General features: G+C 47.9%; 2 protein-coding genes across 5 annotated transcripts in view; one reads left to right on the plus strand and one right to left on the minus strand.

Annotated features, from left to right (window-relative positions):
* TNPO3 (transportin 3) overlaps positions 1 to 6,669 on the plus strand; it is a 74,531-nt gene extending 67,862 nt beyond the window's left edge. For both annotated transcript variants that reach the window (XM_006910530.2, XM_025045832.1), the window contains exons 22-23: positions 3,884 to 3,973; positions 5,520 to 6,669. In XM_006910530.2, the coding sequence (XP_006910592.1) occupies positions 3,884 to 3,944 (61 nt within the window). In that variant the 3' untranslated portion in view covers positions 3,945 to 3,973; positions 5,520 to 6,669. The remainder of the gene's footprint in view (positions 1 to 3,883; positions 3,974 to 5,519) is intronic.
* A 2,072-nt stretch (positions 6,670 to 8,741) lies between these two features.
* IRF5 (interferon regulatory factor 5) overlaps positions 8,742 to 21,590 on the minus strand; it is a 13,562-nt gene continuing 713 nt past the window's right edge. The window contains exons 1-9 of one of the 3 annotated variants that reach the window (XM_025045833.1): positions 21,265 to 21,570; positions 16,428 to 16,625; positions 14,452 to 14,641; positions 14,026 to 14,096; positions 13,509 to 13,542; positions 13,071 to 13,328; positions 12,423 to 12,815; positions 12,220 to 12,338; positions 8,742 to 11,907 (exon numbers count right to left, since the gene is read on the minus strand). In XM_025045833.1, the coding sequence (XP_024901601.1) occupies positions 11,680 to 11,907; positions 12,220 to 12,338; positions 12,423 to 12,815; positions 13,071 to 13,328; positions 13,509 to 13,542; positions 14,026 to 14,096; positions 14,452 to 14,641; positions 16,428 to 16,622 (1,488 nt within the window). In that variant the 5' untranslated portion in view covers positions 16,623 to 16,625; positions 21,265 to 21,570 and the 3' untranslated portion in view covers positions 8,742 to 11,679. Of the gene's footprint in view, positions 11,908 to 12,219; positions 12,339 to 12,422; positions 12,816 to 13,070; positions 13,329 to 13,508; positions 13,543 to 14,025; positions 14,097 to 14,451; positions 14,642 to 16,427; positions 16,626 to 18,352; positions 21,571 to 21,590 lie in introns of those variants that run through there. The other 2 variants (XM_006910531.3, XM_015588394.2) reach the window with 2 other exon arrangements.

A 21,590-nucleotide genomic window follows, 5' to 3' on the forward strand; every position in this document is an offset into this window, starting at 1 on the left:
TTCTATTCCATTGGTCCTGTCTGTCTGTCTGTCTGTCTGTCTGTCTTTTTGCCAGTGCCATATCATGTTGGTTACTATGGCTTTGTAATAAGTTTTGAAATTGGGCAATGTGAGACCTTCAGCATTGTTCTTTTTCAAGATTATTTTGGCTGTTCAAGGCCCCTTGAGATTCCATATGAATTTTAGGAGATTTTTTCTATTTCTACCAAAAAAAAAAAAAATCAGTTGTGATTTTTAATAGGGATTGCATTGAATCTGTAGATCACTTTGGATAGTATTGACATCTTAACAATGTTGAGTCTTTAGCCAATGAACACAAATTGTCTTTCCATTTATTGGTGTCTTCAATTTATTGCAGCAACGTTTTGTAGTTTAAATATTTTATTCTTTTTGATGCTATTGTAAATGAACCAACATGCACTTTTAAAAGCTGTTTTATCATAAATGTTATATCTATACAGGCTACTTTTCTGGGAAGATATACCATAGGATCAGGATGAGAGGGGAGGGAGACTTTCCTTTTTTCTCAGCCTCTGTACTGTTTGCATTTCTTTCATGAGCATGTGGTATACTTTTGTAATTAAAACCAGACCAAGTTTTTAAAAGGGAGAGAAAATAAATTTTAGGCATAAGAGCTACTCTTTTCTCAGAACTGATTTCTTAATGTCACTTTATAAATTGGTTTACTTTCTCACCTCCCAGATTATTTCTAGTAATTTTGTTAATGTTAAAATATGAAACCTTTTGAGTGCTATCTTATAGCTTACTAAGTTGCTTAATTTCATGCCCCAGAAGTAATTGACTTTTGGCCATAGATCAAGTGGCATGCATGACTGGAAAATAGCATGTGACTGCCTGCCTTCATGACACATTTTGCCAGAAGAGGGGATTTCCCCTCTACTAGGTAGGCATATATTGGCTGGGATGACCTTACAAAATTATTTTATTTCTTTATGTTATGAATCCTCCCAGTATAAGTAGTATTCCATCTACAAGTTGTCTCAGGGAGGAAAAAATTAACAGTTGTCCCTCTCTGTTTTTGCTCTTTTCCATCTAGTGTTGATCAGTCGGAGGGCAGGGTCATATTGGCTCTGATTTCCTTAGAGCAAATGGGGGCCTGCAGAGAACCCGCAAAGGACTGGGCTTAGAGTCAAGGATGCTAGTTTGAATGTTCCCACTTACTTCAGCTTATTCATCTGTAGAATAGGGTTAGTAATTCCAATCTCAGAGTGTTATTTTGAGTTACTAAGTAGAAATCTAAAGATCTGGCACATAGTAGGTAATCAGTGAATGTTAACTTTCTCTTTGGAAAAGAACCTGCAAGAATGTCATACTTGCAAAACTAGATGGAGCTTGTCTCTTGCCAGCTCTAAGGCAACCACCCACACATTCTCCACCAAGCCCATATTTCTTCATCTGGGCTAATATACATGACAGAACAATAGAGTAAGTCTGAAATAAAAGTTATGGACATTCTCTAAGTTAAGTAAAATCTTGGGGCAAAGGAGAGGAACCCAGATAATGCAGTGCTTTGAACAAAAATATCAGTGATCTTTGTGCTGTGATACGGGAAAATAAGGTGCACTACCAGCCTGGCCTACTTGATCTTTCATTGCTAAACAAGTTTTGCAGCTCCTTACAGTAAGCTGTGCTATAATGGTGGGAAATGAACAGAAGTAAGAGGTAATGTTAGGTGCTAGAGAAAGGGTTTGAGGTTGCTCACCTCCCCTTAAAAATTCTCTCTCTTTAGTATGTGTGTTGCCCTTGAACCTTCTGCTCCATGCATGACTCAGTCTCCCTTTTGGTTTTAAGGTCCTATAACTCCTGCCTCAACATGCTGCTTTGTTTGCCATCCTAGCAGGGAGGGTGAACTGGTTCAGTTTCATTTCAGCAAGTCCAAGCCTGTTTTCAAATGATGCTGGTAATTAATTCCTTAGTGTTTTTAATTGGTCAACTTGAAGAAAGCTGGGATTTTTCATTCTGAAATACCATTTTTGCTTTCCAGACACCACTAATTATGACTAGAAGAAATCATGCCATCATTTTCCATTTCTCTGGAATGGATTGGAATTATGAGACTAGAGGCCAGAAAATAGAGCCTAGAAATATAGTGTCAGCCTTAAATAAATAGAGATAGAAAAAGGATTAAAGCAGAAAGCGGAAAATACTTCTAGATTTTAGGAGTTTTGTGTTTTGTTTTGTTTTGTTTTGTTTTTATTCACTTCTTTGGGCTTAATCACCAAGGACACTTAAGTTCAACATTTGGCTGAAGCTCTTGACACTAAAGCAGTTGCTGACAGGATTGGGAACAGAAGCTGAGCTGATTTGGGGATACTGTGGCCTGTCCCTCATTTCATCTAGTTCTCCTGCACTTGCATTTGGTTTTAATACTTTTTCTCATGTGTCACAAAAGAAGCTAAGGCTGGAGTTATCATTTCCCTTCCAGATTAAACCACGATCTCTGGTTGAAGGATAGAATTTAAAACATGCAAGGCATTAGGAGAGCAAAAGAATCTTGATTCTCCAGCCCTGTCCTAAGGTTAACTGTATCCTACTGTCCTCGTCCCTTAAAACACACCACACAGTGGCTTCCCTCGGGTTCCATATCTTCCTCCTCCATGACATTGGGAGCATGAATGATAAGGGCTCACTCACCCTGGCTATGTCCTTAACAGTCATTATCGGTTTGGAAATACACTGAGAAATGTAGGGCCTTTACTGAAGCATGTTAAATTCATGAAGAGCAAATGGCAGGATTCAAGACCTTCCTCGTTTTCATGACATTTTTCAGATGAAGAGCAACTAAAAGCAAGTGTCTAGGATATTCTGTTGAATCAAATCCTGGAGTCTCAATCAAGGTTCTTAATGATGTTTCAGACCTTATAGTAGGTAGGGAAATCCAGATGTGGGCACTTAAGGGGGTAGCTCTCATTTCTCCTTTTCTGTTGGATCACTGTTAGCATTTCCCTCCGCTGGTGTTTAATCATTATGAGGAGAGAGAGCTTTCTTACAGTGAATCCCACCGAGGCTGTAGGCTGTAGTTCCTGAGATTTTCCAAATCACAGATGGTCATAGAAGGGTGAGCATATTGGAAAGAGCTTTCTTTTCCACTGTTTGGACAAAGGAAGCCTTTGGAAGAAACCGGGTCAAATGAATATTGGGCTATTTATTCTGCCTAGGCATCTCAGTGCTTGCCTGAGGACCAAGTTCTGATTCCTCCTCCTCCCTTTCTACAGGCCTTAACCCTTTCCTCTCTCCTCTACCTCCTCCTCCCACAGGAGGAAACCCTGAGCAGCCTGTTCAACTAGAAAATCGATGACTGATAGAGACTTAGTTGCTGGACTGGGCTTTGTAAACAAAATCTGCCTTTGGAAGAGAATGAGGAAACCAGGGTACCTAAGTTAGCTCAGCTCGTAGAATTAAAATAATCAGCCTTAGGTGAATATGCTTGCTTTTTTTACTTTGGTGTTTCTGCCTTGTTTTTATGTCAAAGATTTTAACCAAGTGGTAGTGGTGGTGGTGTAGCAGCAGCCTACATTTGTTGAATACTATTTTGTTCACTGCTCTATTATCCTAAGCATTTTACATATATGAACTGATTAAATTCTCAAAACATTATGAGATGGATAGTAGATGAGGGAACTGAGGTCGATTGGTAACTTGCCCAAGGACACAGTGGAGCCAAGATTCAAACCTAGGCAATTTTTCTATAAGCCCATTTTTTAAGGACCATACGGCTGGCTTATACTTATTCTCATATCTAATAGTTAATATTTACTCTTGAATTATAGAAAAATTGGAAGCAGAGTCAATGTTGTTGTTGTTTTTCAGCGTATTATATCTTTCTCATCAGTCAGGGACCAACCTCCCTTTTCTTTTCTAGTGCTGAGGAATGTAAACAAGTTTGCTGGGCCTTGCGAGACTTCACCAGGTTGTTTCGATAGCTCACTCCTGCACTGTGCCTGTCACCCAGGTGAGTGGTATGTTGTTCCCAGCTTTCCCCTGGCTGCCAGGAGTGCTTGGGTTGGGGGTGGGCATACGTTTTAATGCCCATCATGGGACTAGTACTATAGCTAGAGTCAGGGAAGGACCTGACAATTTAATCCTGCTGTACAGCTGGGAGATGCAGGGTCCTGATTTTCTTGAGCCATGGCAGCCAGATAATTGTCAGCTTCTTTTGGATGCTCTTTTCACTTGTATAAGAAAGTTACTGTTGTGGAATATCTCAAAAAAAAAAAAAAAAAATTCTCCTCTCTTTACCTTATAGACACTTCTAGGGTGGTAAGTGTGTATGGTTAACAAACAAGTATTTTTTTTAACAGTGCTGACCTAAAGTTGACCGTGGTACATGGCATGACTCATCTAAAACTGACCTTTCAGATTTAATGAGCAAAGATGCTTATTCTAATTTGAACACTGAAATGCCAGGTTTTGACTCAGGCAGGAGGTATAGGAAAGGAGCTGACATCTCTGTCTAGCTCATGATCATCAGTTTTCTCCATATGCTTCCTATCGCCTGATTTCTGAAGCAAAGCAAGAAGCTGAGCTAAGGAAAGAAAGGACTGGGTAGAGGGACTTGGGTTCCATTTTCTTGACTGAGAGAAGAAAGGTAACTTTCCTCTAAGCCTACCCTCTGACATTTTAAGCAGAATTTATTCAGTCAGGAGGTAATTCTCGATGCATGTATAGGACTCTGGTAATTTCTGTGATTAAATGCATTAGTAGGTGAAAGTGCTGTTCAGCAGTGCCTCACCACACCAGAAATTATTTCTATGTTTTGGTTCTTTAATGAGTAGTGATAACCTTTAGGATCCTCAGGTTTTACAGTGTCTATAAAAGCTAACATTGATACACGTTGGGTGAACAGTGAATGTTCATAGCAAATATTCATGGAGCCCTTACTGTGTATCAGATACTACTATAAATGATGTATGTGTTTTAACTAAGATAACCCTCACCCAGTTCCCTGGGTTAGTTACTGTTATTATTCCCATTTTACAAATGAGGAAATTGCGCTTCTAAGACGTTAAACAATTTGCTTGATGTCACAGTCGGTAATTGATAGAGCCACAATTCATATGTAGACATTCTGGTGCCAGAGTCCTCATTTTTAACCACTCTCTTTAGCACTTTACAGTAGTACTCTTTCCAGAGAGCCTAAATCATTGGTTTTTAAACTTTTATTTGTGAAACTCTAATATTTAAATAGACCAAAGTGGAGATTTTCTGGTTGGTTTAGAGTGGGTAGCATGGACCTACTGGCTCACCTTTACCCCCACATATCATTCTGAATTTCCACAGGACCCTCAGGATTGGAAAAGCACTGCAGATAGTATTTCATTAAAGCAGTAGCTCCCTTCAAATCACAAGTAAAACTTGAATTTCTTTTTTTTACTGACTTCTTATGGCAGAGACCAGAATAAGGTACCTGAGCAAGTATAGAAACTTCTGCCTTGACTTTATAAAATGCTTACTGTCTCCTGGACCACAAGTATTGACTATCTTTTCTCTTTTGTCAGGAATGTCTTTTTAAATTAGAAGACAGGAAGAAAACAAACCAGACTGTGTCCCACAATCAGAAACCTCCATTGTGGCAGAGGGGCCTTCACCGCCACCAGGGCGCCCACCAGACAGGGAGAGACTCCAGCCTTCCGAGGCTATCCTGAGGAGTTCCTGTTTGGGGGTGTGAGGGAAAATCAGCACAGTTTTTAAAAAGATGGCTGCGGGCCTGTCCGGCGTAGTGGGAGGGGAGCTGGTTTCCTGGTGAGCTTGTTTCTAAAAGGAAAAATAATTTTAAGGAAATAAAAAAGGAAAACTAAACTTAAACCAGAACTGAAACATTCGCCTGGTAGCAAATGACACACACACATACATACACATACCCACACACACACATGCTCACACGTGTGTGTGCACACAGAAAAATTAAAGTACAACCTTTCTGTGAAACAAGAAAAACAGTTACTTAGGGAAAATGGGAATTCAGATGAGATAAATAGCTGCAATGGAAGATAAGGGTCAGGATCATCTTACGGTTCTTTATTGTTTTGCCCTCTCTCTCATCCTCCCTTCTTTCCTGTTTCCCCTCCTCTTTTAACAAAGTGGATAGAAATTTCCCCCGTCCTCCCCAGAGTTGTTCGAACAGGGAGGAGTAAGTACAGAGCCTGTTCTGTTCTATATCATGGTCACATCAGTGATAGTGAGACCTGCCAGGGCCAAAATTCATGTATGTCCCAACTCTGACCACCCTCTCCAGTCTCTGATCCACTTCCAATCCACATTGGGTTGTTGTCAGCCTTGGAGAAAAGAGCCAAAATTGGGGTGAGTGGGATATAAATGAATATTCTAAGTTTTAACTTTTTTAAGATTTTTTTTTTTTTAGTTAATATTTCACCCACAGACATGAAAAAAAAAAGAGGGTGGGAATATGGAAAAAAGTGTTTACAGGGCTAAGTGTATTTTACTAAAAAATGTGGAAATTATTTGACTTTATGGGGATGAGGCAGGAAAGGGAAGCCCAAAGCAGATCTTAATGTTTTAAAGGCATTGCAGCCCTGCACAGGCACTAAACATGAGGGCACTGTTCTGTCTGGTGTTGTAGCCATCTCAAGAACAAATCAACAACAAAAAAAAAAAGAAAAAAGAAAAAAATAAATTTTTAAAATTTAATCAATGTTTGTTTTATTTTCTTTCACTGCCTCATAGTTCTGAAATGGTACAACTGGACCACTTCCATGAGCAGTCTTAGTTAGTTGTTATCACATCATCTGTGTTTGAAGTTTAAAAGGCAGGCCCCTGTCCTTCATGCCACAGACACTTCGTATTCCAGGGGAGTGGTGCATTCTGCATCTTTTATTCTTCTAGTTCTCCCCAAAACTCTTGCGTTACATTATATCTTTTCACATAGCCTCAGTGGAAAAGAGAATAGGTCTCTTCAGCATGTTAAACAGCAATACGGTGTATTCTTTCCACGGTGGCCACCGAGTAGATTGGTGTTTACTAACCTACTGAGTATTTGGTCTTTAAAAAAAAACCTGTACTGAAGTATAATTGACATACAGTAAGCTGCACATATTTAAGGTATGCAGTTGATAAGCTCTGACAATAGGATACGCCCATGAAATCATTAACAATCAAGACAATGAACTTGTTTACTCCCAAATTTCCTCATGCCTCTCCCCATTCTCCTCCATGCCCAAGTAGCCACAGGTCTGCTCTCTGTCATTATAGATTAGTTTCCATTTTCTCGAGTTTTAAATAAATGAGATCATATAGTATGTTATAGTAATTGGGCTTTGAGCTAGTGAACTTGATTGCAGAGCTGCATCTACTATTTGGAATTGATGAAACTTTCCTGCTTAACATCGATGCTACTCAGAGTTTTACTCTCTAAAGAGGCATTATTGGAAGGGGAGGGAAAAACTTGAATATAAAAGTGTTTCTAGTGAGATTATCAAATTCTGGGCATCAGCACAGTACCCCAGCCATCTCTCATTTTCTGGGTAAACAAAACTGAAGCCTGGTCCAATCCTGGGTTCTTAAAACGGCCAGTTGCCCTTGCTCTGTTTGCTTTGTTTAAGGATTTGGCTTTGATCACAGAAAGTTGTATCTGGACTGGAAAAACGTGTAGAAGACTTAACACAATTCTCCCTGGCCACTGAAAAATTGCACGTGGAATGCATATCCCAGTTATGTAGCTCATTAATGGTGTCAGGGCCTCACTACTTACAATAAGTTACAGATCACTTCAGACTAGTTCTTATAAACAGTTGTTTTTGGCATAGCAAGAATACCCACCTAAATTTTAAGTTAAAAGGGAACTTTGGGATCAGGTCCCCTCAGTGTTTTCCTGCATGGTATCTAGTGGAAGAATGAGAGTCTTGCCCCTGAGCTTACCTAAGGCATAAAGTGCTCACACAATTGTCTGTTCCCTGATTTCTGCATTGGCGTAGCCAGAGAATTTTAGTCATGATTTTGGGGACCATAGATCACCCATTGGGGCTATACCCAGCAAGATTAATACTAAAGAAAAGTAACTTGTAATTTTTATGTTCATGTTCGATGAAGATAAGTAACTCGGAATGTAGGACAAATAAGACATTAAGGAACTTGAGCTTTTGAATGGCATCGGTACCTCATGAATGCAGTGTACATGTCCACCTTGTGTGGCCCCAGTTTAACTGAATCTTCTGCAAAGATTAAAGCCATAATCCATGATTATGCAGTAAGGTATGCCTGATTTTTTGAGACACGTTATCAGCAAATGAGAAAGCTGCTTCCAAGAATGTTCCTTTTACAAAAATGAAAACCATCAATATCCTCTCCTCTATGAATAATGAAAATTTCTTTATGTCAATGAAAAGCTAAATTAGAGGAAGGAGTCTTGAATTAGAAGGGAATATTCAGTCGGATACAAGGATGAACTCCATTGGAAGGGTTTGGAGAAAGGAAGTGAGGGGGAAATTTTCTGTTGGGGGCTAGAGGGATGCGTTCATCCCCAGGGCCACGGACATCAGTGTTCTAATGGATTCCAGCTTCAACCCTAGCAGAGGCCACCAGCACAGTCAAAGGCCACCACCAAGCAGAATTCTAGCAGAGCTAGGGAGCAGTAAATTGCAACACGCGTTGTCCTGCCTTTAACCTCTGGAATGAGTTAACGTCTGTCGCTCCTTTCGGGTAGCGTTCATCCACAACAGGCTACTGCAACACAGATCTGTATGAAATGACCGCCAGGTATGCTGTTTTTCATTTTCATTTTTGTTTTATTTTTTAAAAAGTCAAAAAGTCGAAGCCCAAAGAGGATTTGCAGCAGCCACTGAGCTTCCTGCAGTATTAGAGAAATCCATCTACAAGTAGTCACCTAGTGCAGATCTTCCTTCCAAGATTCCATAGTTCATCTATTCTCGGGCTCCCTGCTCCACTGTTCATCAAGGGTTTCTAACCCAGATGCCTTCAGGGACAAGGCAGTGAAAGGAGGGAAGCAGGCTGGGAGAGGACTGTACTGAACTCGCCCATCTGAAGTTCCAGCTCATTATCGCTATTGGAGAATGTAATGGGAATGCTTCTGTATTTCCCAATTCCCTGAAAGAAGCTGGAAATCAGGTGGGTGACATCTACTAATCTTAAAGTGTTGACAACTTATTTCAATCTAAAGAGGAAATAGAGCTATACAGGCCAGTGGGGAAAAGTGCTAACCTTGGTAAATGATTGAAAACTAAAGACAAAAGGAACTGTACATAAACACTGTGTTCTAGTCGGTAAAGTTTCTTAAAGGGTATGGGTTAACAATTCTGAAACCTCTGTGTGTATGTGCAGTATGGAAAAGGTGGGAAGAGGCGTCACCTATGGTAGAGAAACCTGACAAACACTATCTTAGCCAGGTGATCACGAAAAAATCACGGTGGTAGCATGTGCCCTCAGTGTGATGATGTGAGAATGACACTTCACCTCTGTGGTCTTCCTTACAAAAACCATGAGAAACGCAAGAGATAAACCCAAAATAGGGGACTTTCTCATGTGTGCCCTCAAAGTCAAAAACAAGGAACCTCTGAGAAATTGTCAGACCGGTAGAGGCAAAGGAGACATGACTAAATGTAATGCGATAACTTGGATGGGATCCTGGAACAGAAAAAGGATATTAGATAAAAACTAATTAAATCTGAATAAAGATTGGAATTGAGTCAATAATAGTGTATTCATACAGATTCATTAGTTGTGACAAATATACCATAGTAACATAAGGTGTTAGCAATTGGGGAAACGGTATGAGGTATATAGGAACTCTCAAGTAACTTTTCTGTAACTCTAAAACTATTCTAAAATTTTTTTAAAATCCGCACAGGCCACTTAACCACACAAAGACGCTTGGCCTTGCTCATAATGAGAAGTGGCACTAAGATACTATTTTTGATCTGTCAGGTTGGCAAAAATCCAGAATGTTAGTATAGTTTGTTGGTGTGATTGGGGAAACAGGCACACTCAGGTTTAATAGGATTTTGCCAATATCTAGAAAAATTACATATATTTTTCCTTTGGCCCAGAAATCCCATTTCTGGGGCTCCATCCCAAAGATACACTGGCAAAACTATGAAAAGATGAGTATGCACAAGCCTCTTCACTGTAGCATGATGTATAATAACTAAAGATGGAGACAAATACCTAAAACTAGGTAGTTAAAAAAGCTCCATTCAGTTGAGCCTCTAGAATTCAGAGTCTAGATCAAAGTACCAATTTACAGGAAATACAGAAGACAAAATACGTTAATAGCAGAGCAGCCAGCATCTAGGCAAAAGCAGAATGCAGAACAATTTGGTTTCTTCCACAATTAAATTGCAATAAAATTTATCTAATGTCTTAAATTTTTAAACAATAGGTATTTTATAAAAGTTAATGTCTTCACATTAGATGTGATGATATCGTGGTTTTGTTTTTTCAGAATGTCCCTGTCTTCTTAGAGATACATGCTGACAACACAAAATGTTAGGTGTAGGTAGGATTTGCTTCAAAATAACCTCAGGGTGGGGGTGTGGATGGTAGTTTAGATGAGAAAGACTATGAATTGGCAATTGTTGAAGTTACTACATGGGGATTTCATACCATTCTCCCTACTTTCACAAATGTTTAAAATCTTCCATAATAAAAAGATAAACAAAATTATTCAAGCCAGAAAATTATATCTATGAGCCAGATTCAAACAATGAGCTACCAATTTACATTCATTGTCCTAATATATTTAATAGCGTGCAAATATACAGAAGGATAAAGATTGCGATGTAATTGAAATACCAGCCCTTTTTCATCATTTCTTATGGGAAAATTGATTTGGACAGGATTTTATATTCTGCACACATTTAAAAATCCATACCCTTGCTTTAGTCAGCTTCCTCCTGGAAAGCAGCCAGCCAGGTGAGTGTTTATGAAGGCCCCGCTGACTCATCAGCCTGGAAGGCAGGCCCTCTCTGTGTCAATGGCACCAGAGATGAAGGGGAGGTGCTAGGAGGAAGGGCCAGCTGGCATCAGAAAGAGGGTCTAGTAGAATAGCATGGAAGCAGCTGGTGCTGGAAAAAGTAAAAGAATAGCTGAATGTTTTTAACATTTATTAATCCAAAAATATATAAAACTCCACTTTCTACCCCAGGTTCTTGGACTCTCAAGAAGAGGTAGCTGCCAGCCTTAAGTATCTGGTATAATACCTAAGTGCTCATATCTGTCTCAGGAAGGAGAAAGATGAAGTTAGGCTCAAAGTCAGGCCCGTGCCCTGCAGAGGCCCTGCTAAGGGGACCGGGCCCAGAGCTCTTAGCTCTTTCTGCCAGAGGAAATGAGGGCATGCTGGCGCAATTCCCTCTGGACAGCGACGGCCCCGGAGTCGGAGTTCCTTGTCTGCTCACTGGTGTCGATGGCTGAGTTCTTCCAGAGCCAGGAGACCAGGGTGAGCAGAGGAGAGGCATGTCCAGAAGATACAGCCCCCATAGCAAAACTGGCTTCCAGCTTCCTTTGCCTTCTGTCTGCAGGGAGAACCTGGAATTTGGGCCTCTCTTTCCTCTATTTTGGCCCAAATACACTTCCCGGAGACCCAGAGATAGGACCCTGCAGCCAGTCAGATGCCCCCTGGGGCTGTCACACCTCCACATTAATCCATGCAGCCACCCAAGAAGCCTAGTTCAGTCACTATCTGCAACCTCACTGCATGCCGGCTGGGTGCATGGGCCAGGCCCCACCAGCAGGAGGGGCCTGGGCCACTGGCTGCAACTGCTGCTGAGACTGCCAGATGTGATGGAGCTCCTTGAACTGTTCCACCATGTGGTCTTTGAGGTCTGGGTTTGAGATCTGTAGCCGGATACTATCAGCCGACCAGGAAAGCTCCCCTGAGAACATCTCCAGCAACAACCGAGCTGCTACGGGCACCACCTGGGGAGCAAAGAAGATCCAGGAGAGGGAGAACCTCGTCAGGGTGGTCAAATCCAGTTGCGCGTGAGGGCATCCACCAGGGGACGGGCGATGGGCCGCATACACCAGGAAGAAGCGGCACCACTATCTACTTTGGACAAAGGCGACTTATGTGTGGACAGCCCTGGGCCTTGATGATATCCAGCCACCAAGTTCACACTGCCCAGAGAGCCCTGAGTCTCCACCGTGGGGCGAGGGCTTGTCTCAGGAGTCCCCTTTACTTAAGCCAAAGCAGAATTGGGGGGTTGGGGGGGTTGGGAGATGGTAGTATACCTGTACAGTGATGAGCTTCTTCTCTCGGGGTTTGCGGTCAGGCCACTCCTCCCCGAAGCAGAAGAAGATTTCAAACGGTGGTGGGGTGTTGGTCTGGCCCTTCTGGAACAGGATGAGCCCTACAGCGAGATCGAGACCCTCAGAGGCTAGAACCATGCCCCCGATGATAGGAGCCCAGGAGGAACACAATGTGGGGCCCTCACCATTGAGAAAATTCTCCAGGCTGAAGAGCTTGGTCTTGACCTCTCGCTGGATGGGGTTGGGGTGTGACCCATGAGCAAAGGCACAGGGCCCACTCCAGAACACCTTGCACTGGCACAGGCGGATGGCATACAGATCCTGACCTTGCAACTGGAGGATGAGCCCGCGGTCCAGGACATCCAGCAGCTGGTTCGTGTAGAAGCGCTGCTTGTCACTGGGGATGTCCTCAGGGCTGGGGAAGCGCACTTGCTCCAAGCTCACAGGGCCAAAGAGCTCCACCTGCTCCTGGGTGGCCTCTAGCTGGCTGTAGAAGAGCCGGCAGCCATGTGGGTTGCTGATGGTGAGGGCACGGGGTGGCCGCCCACGGTACTGGAACTTGATCTCCAGGTCAGTCACTGTGGGGCAGAGGGGCAGGACTTCCTGGTCTCTGAGCCCCAGACCTCCCATTCTGCAGTTCGACCGACTTTTTCTGCCCAGTGGCTAGGTCGTCTGCTCAGCACTCCCACTTACTTCCCCCCACCCAAGGAGGGACTGGCATGGGCATCTTTGTTCTTTTCTTAGCCATCCTCCATCCTCTTTGCAAACCAACCCCCCACCACCACCACCCCCAGCACCGCTTTACCCTGCCCAGCCAGCCCCTGGGTCCTTACGAGGCAGCATGTGAGGGCTGATCAGCAGGTCGGGCAGGAGTTGTTCGCTTGCAGGGGGCAGGCTGGCAGCCAGGGCCCCGTGCTGCAGGCTCGGCAGGACCTCAGGGAGAAGCTCCCCATAGGCAGGGGCAGGGCCCAGGAGGTTGGGTCCTGGAGCAGGGGGGCCCAGCTCTGCAGGAGGCTGCAGAGTAGGTGGCCACTTGACATCCTCTTTGGGTAAAGAATAGGGTGCCATGGGGGGACCAGGGTGCACTGCTTCTACAGAGGGTAGGGGTGGAGAGAGCTTTAATGCAACTTCTAGGAACTGCCTCCCAGGCTCACCTACTCCCGGCCCTGGACCTCCGCCCATAGCCTCCCTTCAACCCCCTCCCAGGTACCTATGGTACCTGCAGCTTCTCCTTATACTAAGCCCCCAACCATACCACCTCCCAGCCCCACCTGTGAGGCTCAGGCTTGGTAACATCCTCTGGAGCTGAAGGGAAGACACAGGCAAAGGAGGAGGGAAGAGGCCAGAGAGAGAAGGGAGGACAGGTTATTAAATTGATCTGATGCTAAAGAAAACACATGAGAACCACAAGGCAATTCCCTGGTCCTCGGCTTAGCCGAGGCCAGACCCTGCCTCCAGCCCCAGGTCTGCCATCGCAGGCAAGTCAGTGAGCTGCTCAGTCCCTCAGTTTCCACATCTGCCCTCTGAACAGGTATAGCACCTACTAAGCTCCAACTTTTGTGAGAGTCAGTCAATCAAAGTGTGAGCACGTGTTGAACCGACAAAGCCCCCGAGGGTTCAAGGTGGTGACTTTGTTTCTATCCTCAGAATCCCGGAGAAGAAACTCAAGAGTAGAGCTGCAGGGAGAGCAGCAGGGCTCCAGAGGAATGGGCTGCCCGGTCCTAGAGCAGAGGACAAGAGAAACGCCCCTGCCAGGCCCACGTCAGGGCAGGCAGAGCCCCCGCTCACCTCTTCCTCTTCCTCCTCCTCCTCCTCCTCCTCTCCTGCACCACGCGTGTGGTCCTCGCTGGGCTGTGACTCTGCAGATGGAGGGAGAGAAAAAGGAAGACGGGAAAGGAGTCAGTGGGGAGGAGGTGGAGGGCCACCGGGGTCCACATAGCAGCCCCTGCTGTAGCTGCACAGCCATCAGGAACCAGTAGGGACCTCTCTGACCCCGTGGCGCTCAGCTCCCTAGGCCACCAGATCTGTACTGGGAGCCGGGAGCCAAGAACGAGAACTGACTAAGGGAGATGAACCTAAAGCCCTGGTCCATGCCCCACAAGTGGCCTATCCCCAGCCACTCCTTGGGAGCGCGTGCCCGACCACTGCACAATGGAGGGCACTAGGCCTCCCTGCACCGCCTCCTACGTGGCCCACACAGGGAGGCATGGATACCTGCGGGAGCAGGGCCATTGGAGCAGACCTCGTAGATCTTGTAGGGCTGAGGCGGCATGTCCCGGGGCCCGTCATAGATGAGGCGGAAGTCACGGCTCTTGTTAAGGGCACAGCGCAGGTTGGCCTTCCACTTGGCCGGATCGGCCTCGTCCACCCCCTCGGTGTACTTCCCCGTCTCCTTGGCCCAGGCCTGGGGCAGGGAGAGAAGACAGGCAACCGCAGAGAACCTCGCCCCTCACCAAAGCCCAGCCCCTCCTGTCTGATGGGAGTTGCTGCTGTGCAGGGAGACCACGGACACCCTGAGTGCCCCTCTGCAAGGTGGGAGATATGACACCAGCCCTTCCCAGCCCTCAGGGAAATCGAGGTGCTTTGAAAGGCATTGCTTTCCCCGCTCCTGCAAGCGTGAACAGGTATAATCTCTAAGGAGGACAGTACGACATGGTGGACAAGAGTGTGGGTCTGGAGCAGGACCGGGTTTGAATCCGGAAACTGCCACCCGCCAGCTGTGTGCCAGCAGCACATTACTTTGCCTCTCTTTGCTTTGGTCTCCCCATCACAGCACCCACCTCACAGGGTGGCCATGAAGACTCGAGGGCCCATAAAGCTCTCAGAACTAACTGCGCCTGCATTTGGATGGGCTCCGTACACTTTAGCTATTGGTATCATTATTTTGGAGGGCACTTTGGTTGCTGTCAGGATTACAAATGTTTCTATCCCTTAACCCAGTCATTTGACTTCTAGGAATTTATTCTATAGATACAGAAGCATCGACTCAATTCTGCATATACAAGGTTATTCATTGCAGCATACTGTTTGTGAAAGTAAAAGACCCCAAATAACTGAAGTGCCCATCAGTGGGTGCCCGTTAAATTACGACCCATTCTAAGAGTGAAATACTAGACGATTAAAAAAAAGAGGGAGCTTTTGATATACTGACATGTTGTAATCTTCAAGAAATACGAGCTATGGGAGAATACGCATACGTCTCTCATTTTGTGGAAAGTGGAAGAAAGGATAGGTACATATTTGCTCGTCTATGTACAAAAAACTCTCGCAAAGGATAAACAAGAAACTGATAATACTTATTGCCTCTAGGGAGGGGGTGGCTGGCTGGGGACAGGGACAGGAGGGAGACTTTTTCCTGCAAACTATTTTATGCTTTTTAAATTTTGAGTTGTATAACTGGGTTATCTATTCAAAAATAAGCACATTTGAAAAGAACCTTGAAAAGGTAACTTATCAAGTGCAAAAACTAAGAAACACACATCCAAAGCTTTAAAAATAAGCATTCTCTTTGACCCAGCAATGTTTAACTCTAGGAACTAACCCCAAAGAAAATCATTTAAGATGTACAAAGGGTAAGAGTTTAGAGGGTATACCTGGCAATGTGGTCTTCAACACTGAAACACCAAAAGCATCCATCACCTGGGACTGGGTGACTAAACTGTGCTAAACCCCTCCAATGGAAATTTCGGCGGTCACTAAAAGTGACGTGGCATATATTGGAGAGAAAATTTGGTCCCAATGTTGGGTGAAAAATGTGAGTTACAAGATAGAATACACAGTCTGATTCTATGTTTGTATCTCATGAATACATGTGCAGAAGACTGAAAATATAAGCAAAAAATAATCATAGCAGTTACCTCTTGGTATTATGACTACAGGGGAATTCTGTTGTCTTCGTTCAAGACATGTACATCGAACGTGCACAGTGCACACGTGCTCACGTGTAATGAGTACGAGACAAGAACGAGGGGGAGGAGGAGTTACAGGAAGGTCTCTTGGGGACCTCTCAGTCCCCACCTTGCTCCGGGGAGCAAATTAGAAAAGATATACCCTGTGGTCATGCCTGGGTCCCCTAAGTCCACACGTAGGATCACATGCAACTGAGTGGCCAGTCTGAGATTTGGGAGGGGGGTCCTCTTCTAGGGAGGGGGTGCCTCAGAGGTCCAGGCAGTCCCTCATCCAAGGCTTACCTTGAAGATGGTGTTATCTCCATCCTGGCTTGGGCCGTGCCGTGTGGCATGTCGCCAGGGGATGTAGAAGAATTTCCTTTCACCATTGACCCACTGAAGCCCTGGGTACTGGCAGCTGTTCACCTGGGCCACCAGCCAGGGCTTCAGCCGCACACGGCGGGGCGGCGGGAGGGCACCTGGGGCGGGCTGGTTCATGGTCTGCAGGAGAAAGCAGGGCGGGGCATTAGCAGATTTGCAGCTAAATGCTCCTCTGGCAGAGGGGTGTGGGGGCGCTCGGGGGCCCAGCCGTTGGCTGTTAGGGCTTTCATTTCCTCCCAGCACTGGGGGCTGGAGTCTCCCCTGTCCCTCCAGGTGCTCAAAGACAATTCTCTTTTCTAGCCTTCAGCTTTCTTGTCACAGGATCCCCGCATCTATGCTGTGTTTGGGGACAAAGGAAGGAGGGAATTACAGCTGAAGTGGATGCTGCGGGTGCCCCGCCCAGAGGTATCACTTCCCCAGCTGCTGTGAGGCTGGCACAGCACAGAGGCATAGAGCTGTCCATTGCGAGACCTGCCCTCCCTGCCCGACTCCAGGCTAGGCCCACCCCTCCCCACAGGGGACAGCCAGTGACTGACACACAGGGACAAAAGGCCGGTTCCCTTGCTTTAGGTGGAGCAAACTGGTGCTGCATGCGCTCCAGAGCTCCCCGAGGGGTCAGGCTGAAGCCAGCCTCCAGCTGGGTCCACACCCTTGCTTAGCATTCTCCCTGCTCCCCTCCCTCACTAAAGCACCCTCTAGGAAACCTGGCCCAAGACCGAGGCAGACATGTGAATGGAGGGAGGGTTTCTACACCCAGTCTTCGCAGCCTCCTTTCTGCCTCAGTTTCCCTCAGAAATCAAGCTTTCCCCACCTGGACATCTTGAGGGAAATCTCATCAGTCAACTCAGTCTACCTCCTGTATCACCAGGACAGTGGCCACCAGACTTAGAGCCTATCCTTCTAAAGCCATCAAATTCCTAGACTCTGGTCCCTCCCCCTGACCATTCAGCATTTAGTAAGCACTTAACATTTGCCAGGCCCTGTGCTGCCCAGAGCTGCAGGAACTACAGAGGCGAGGTCTAACGGCTGCCCACAGGGACCCAGTGCCAGCTCTCCAGGCCAGTCTCTGCCTCCCTAGGCGGAGGCCAGCGGGCCACGTGGAACCCACGCCTCCTCCCTCCGTCTGCCAGCCCCTCTCCAGACTTGAAATTTCTCTTCACTGTCCTGAGGCCCTTCCTGCTCAGTTCCATCCTCAGGTTTCTCTCCTGCCCTTGCCCTTAACCTACAAGCCCAGAATCAGAGGTGGAAAGGACTGAGCCATCACAGAGCCACCCATCTTAAGACCGAGGGGAATTTGTCACTCGGCAAGTAAAGAACAAAGGGCTGAGCAGGATGAGATGCAAGGCTGCCTCCATGCCGGGCCCTGGTAGGTGAGTCGGTGGCTGGTGCGTGTGTGTGTGTAAGAGGGCACACTGCCCCAGGACCACGCTTCTCTCCCACATCCTTGGTATCTCCATCGCCTCAAAAGACCCTCACAAGTAAGGAGAGGGGGTGGTGGCGATAAGGGTGGCATAGGGATGGGTGGGCATGTTGCCTGGAAGGGTGACGTGCAGACAGGTGCCGACACTTGCCCTTGTGGGGTGGGCACACCAGCATTCACATTCCACTCTCCGTGGCACCATGGGTGGCCCCATGGGTGGCCTTGAACTCTTTTCATTGAGATCAGTAGGTTTGGGACTCTTACTCCACCTTGCATTGACCCTCCCTCCATCTTGTTTACCTTCCAGGTGGGCAGGCAGCCTCCTCAAGGGCAAGACTGTCTCCTGTTCTCTGCTCCCACACACTCCCCTCACCCCAGCACCCTACCATTCACCGAACCAAAGTAGGACTTAAGAAATACCAGCCACCTGGTACACCCCAGATGCTGGAAGCATTCTGTCCTCCGGATGATCTCCCGCCACCAGCCCTGCTCTCTCCAGGACCCTCTTCCGGGTCAAAGGGAGTGAGACTGGACCCAAGAGGAAGGCTGCTGAGGCTCCAATGCCGGCTAGGGTCCAAGGCTGGCAGGCCTCTCAGGGAAGGAACGGCTGAAGGAAACGGGGTATCGGGTTGGTGAAGTGAACACTCAGGGGTGGGGGAGGGGGATGAGAGCCATCCTTAATGTTTGAGGTACCACTGTGTGCAAAGGGACTAGGGTTTGAGTCAACACCAGGATAGCCTTCACTGACGAAGATGGCCCAGGCTGAAGAATTTTCTAACGGCTAAAGCCATCCAACCAGGGCCGGGCTGCTGCCTGGGAGGTCCTCAAACCCCAGGGGGTTTCCTGGCCTGCCTCGGTGGAAAGTTGACTGCCCTCTGTTGTTCCAGGTTTGCTTTGGCCTTGGAACAGTGAGCCTCAGTTTCCCCCGAAATTCTCTGCCTGGTACCTTTTGGGGTTGTGGCTGCTAAGTGCCACATCCTGCAAAGAAGTCTCCATCCTTAGAGCAGTGCCCAGCTCCAGGCTGGGCCAGGGAGGGTGGGAAAGCTCCTGCCCTGCCCCCAGGCCTCAGAAGATGGACGGCTCAGTTCCCCTTTCTTCACCAGCCTCCACCCAGCCCCAGGGGAAATGAAAGTGGCCAGACAAGACAACTCAGAAACCTGACTCACTGAGCTGGGGGAGGGAAGGCATATGGAGATAAATTCTCATTTGGGTCCCCCAGACCAAATTCTCAATCTCTCACCCTGCAGCCCATCCCCCAACCCCCAAGTCTGCTGGCGGTCACCATACATTTAGTGTGGTTCATAGCATTGGGTAGCCTTCCTCCCAAAGGCCTTGCTCTTAGAATAGAGGGGTGATAGTCACCAGTCACAGGCGATTCCAGCTAAGTGAAAGTGGATGGAGGAAAGCTCTGTTGACACAGAGAGAAGGCAATCTTCCCCCAAAGACCCCACACACATGGTTGGGCCCGCAGCTGTGCCAGGGGTGGTGCAGCTGGGAGACCAGAAAGGCCGACTCCTGTGCCCAGGGCAAGGAGGAAATCTGGGTGAGTCCCACTGCCTGGTCGGCCCAGCACTGCTGTTCAATACAAAGGTTTTTAAATTATAATTCTGGCCTCATGTCAGTATGGCACAGCCCCTTCAGGCAGGCCAGGCAGGGCCAAGGGAGGGCCTGCGCAGCAAACCTCAGAAAGGTCTTCAGCCTCAGGGAGTGTTGCCTGAAGCCAGGTGTAGCAGGACCAGGGTCAGCATCAGCTTCCCAAGGTGGCTTCCTCCTTCCCCAAGTGGGTTTAGATTTGATTCCGACCATCCTTATGCCAAGAATTGTGAATTCCAGTGCCTTCACGCCCTATCCCTATTTTCCCTCCAGATGGAAACAGTTGCCCCGATTTCCAGGGGACCCCAGAAGATATAGGGCAGCCCTCAGGAAGTCCCTCCTACATCCCGCCCCACTGCTGGAAAGGGATGGAGAAGGGCAGGGCTGGTCAGGGGTCTGCCCCACTCCTTGACAGCGGAAGAGGTCTGCAGTCTCAGGGGTGACATTTCTGCAGCCTCAGACCTAGCTTTGTGGATGCTGGAAAGTGGGAAAACCCGGCAGCGCCTGCATCAGCTTCCATGGGACGCCGAAAGAGAAGTGGATGCTGAGGACCCGAGGGAGTCTCCATACAGGAAGCAGCCAACAGCCCCTCTGGGGTCGGGGTGGTCCCACAACTCATGCCAGGGCCCTGACGTCCCCGGAGGAGCCAGCGACTTGAGGAGTCTGGAACACTGTGGGCACCAGGGGCCCCTAGAAGAGAAAGTACTGCAGCCCCCTGGTTGTGGGCAGAGCAGCAAGCCCCTTGCCACCTCCCGAGTTTGATTCACATCGTCTCTCTCCCCAAACCCCACGCCAAGTTCAGGGAGGAGGCATGGGGGTTCCTGCACCCTCGATACCCTACATTCCACCTCCCCCACGCGGGTGGATCACACCCGGAGACCAGCGAAGGCTGGGGGGCAACAGCTGCCGCAGGAAGAAGCCTCTCTCAGTCTCCTCCCCGGGCACTGTGGGGGAAGGCCAAAGCGCAGGGGGGAAACCCCAGAGTCAGGCCTTTCAGTAAGAAAAGGTGGTTTCCAAGTGCCTCCTTAGACTTGCTGGGAGTCCCCGCGCCTCGGGCCAATAGTTCAGGGGAGGTCGAGGCCTCTGCCTCTGACCTGGCCGCTCCCTTCGGAGAGCCTCTAGCTTCCTCCATCTGCCCTACCCCGCGTCTTCGCTCGACCTGGTGACTTATCCCCGCTCCGCGCGCAAGAGTCCAGGCCAGACCCTGCACTGGGGACAACAACGCAGGTTCCGCCTGCAGCGGGTTGCCGCGGAGCCACCCCCGGGACACTGGCTCGGGGTCTGCTTCTCGGACAGCTCCTCTGGCGGGTGACACCTCCGCCCTCTTCCCCGCCCTGCTGTGCCCAAGGTGTTGGCGAGGCCAGGAAAGTTCCCCCATCCCCGCCCCGGTTCCGGGGCATCCGCTCCCGCCCTTGGGGGTCCTGGAGATCACCGTGTGGGGTCCTTCGCACGAATTCGCCATCCCGCAGGGCACACCGCGGCCACACTAGTCTCTGTTCCTTCACTTTGAGATTCTTAATTGTTTCGGTTTTAAGTTCCAGAGAAAGACGAAGAGAAACTAGTCCAAGAAATATTACGTCCCGTGGTTCCTCCTCTGCTAGGAGGGTCAGCGCCTTCATTTGTGGGCCGCGAGTCAAAAAACCGCGCCTCTACCTGACACCATCTTCCTACACACCCTCTGCCCGAATTCCTGCCATTGGCCTTAAGATCCTGGCAGGACGAACTCTTTAAACCTCATCCTCTTACCCGAAAGGGTGAGGGGTGCACGGGGGAGCGCACAGAAAGGACAAATCGGGGTTCTCTCCATGTCCCCAGGTACTCCAGCCGGGCGCCCGGGCGCACCCATCCTTGCCAAGGCGAGACGGAGGGAGAGAAGCAGCAGAGCTGGCGCCTCTGGCAGCAGCGCCGACTCCACCACCGGGCCTCGGGGCTCCCGCGGCGCCTGCGGAACGAAGGCTGCTGGTGCGGGGCACCCTATGGTGATCGGGACGGGAGAGACACCCTGGAGGCTGCCAGAGCGTCAGGGCGCGCCCTACATTAAGCGCCCACCCGAGCTCTGGCTCCAGGCGGGC

The sequence above is a fragment of the Pteropus alecto genome, unplaced genomic scaffold (genome assembly GCF_000325575.1).
Source record: "Pteropus alecto unplaced genomic scaffold, ASM32557v1 scaffold22, whole genome shotgun sequence".
In the NCBI taxonomy this organism is placed as follows: Eukaryota; Metazoa; Chordata; class Mammalia; order Chiroptera; family Pteropodidae; genus Pteropus; species Pteropus alecto.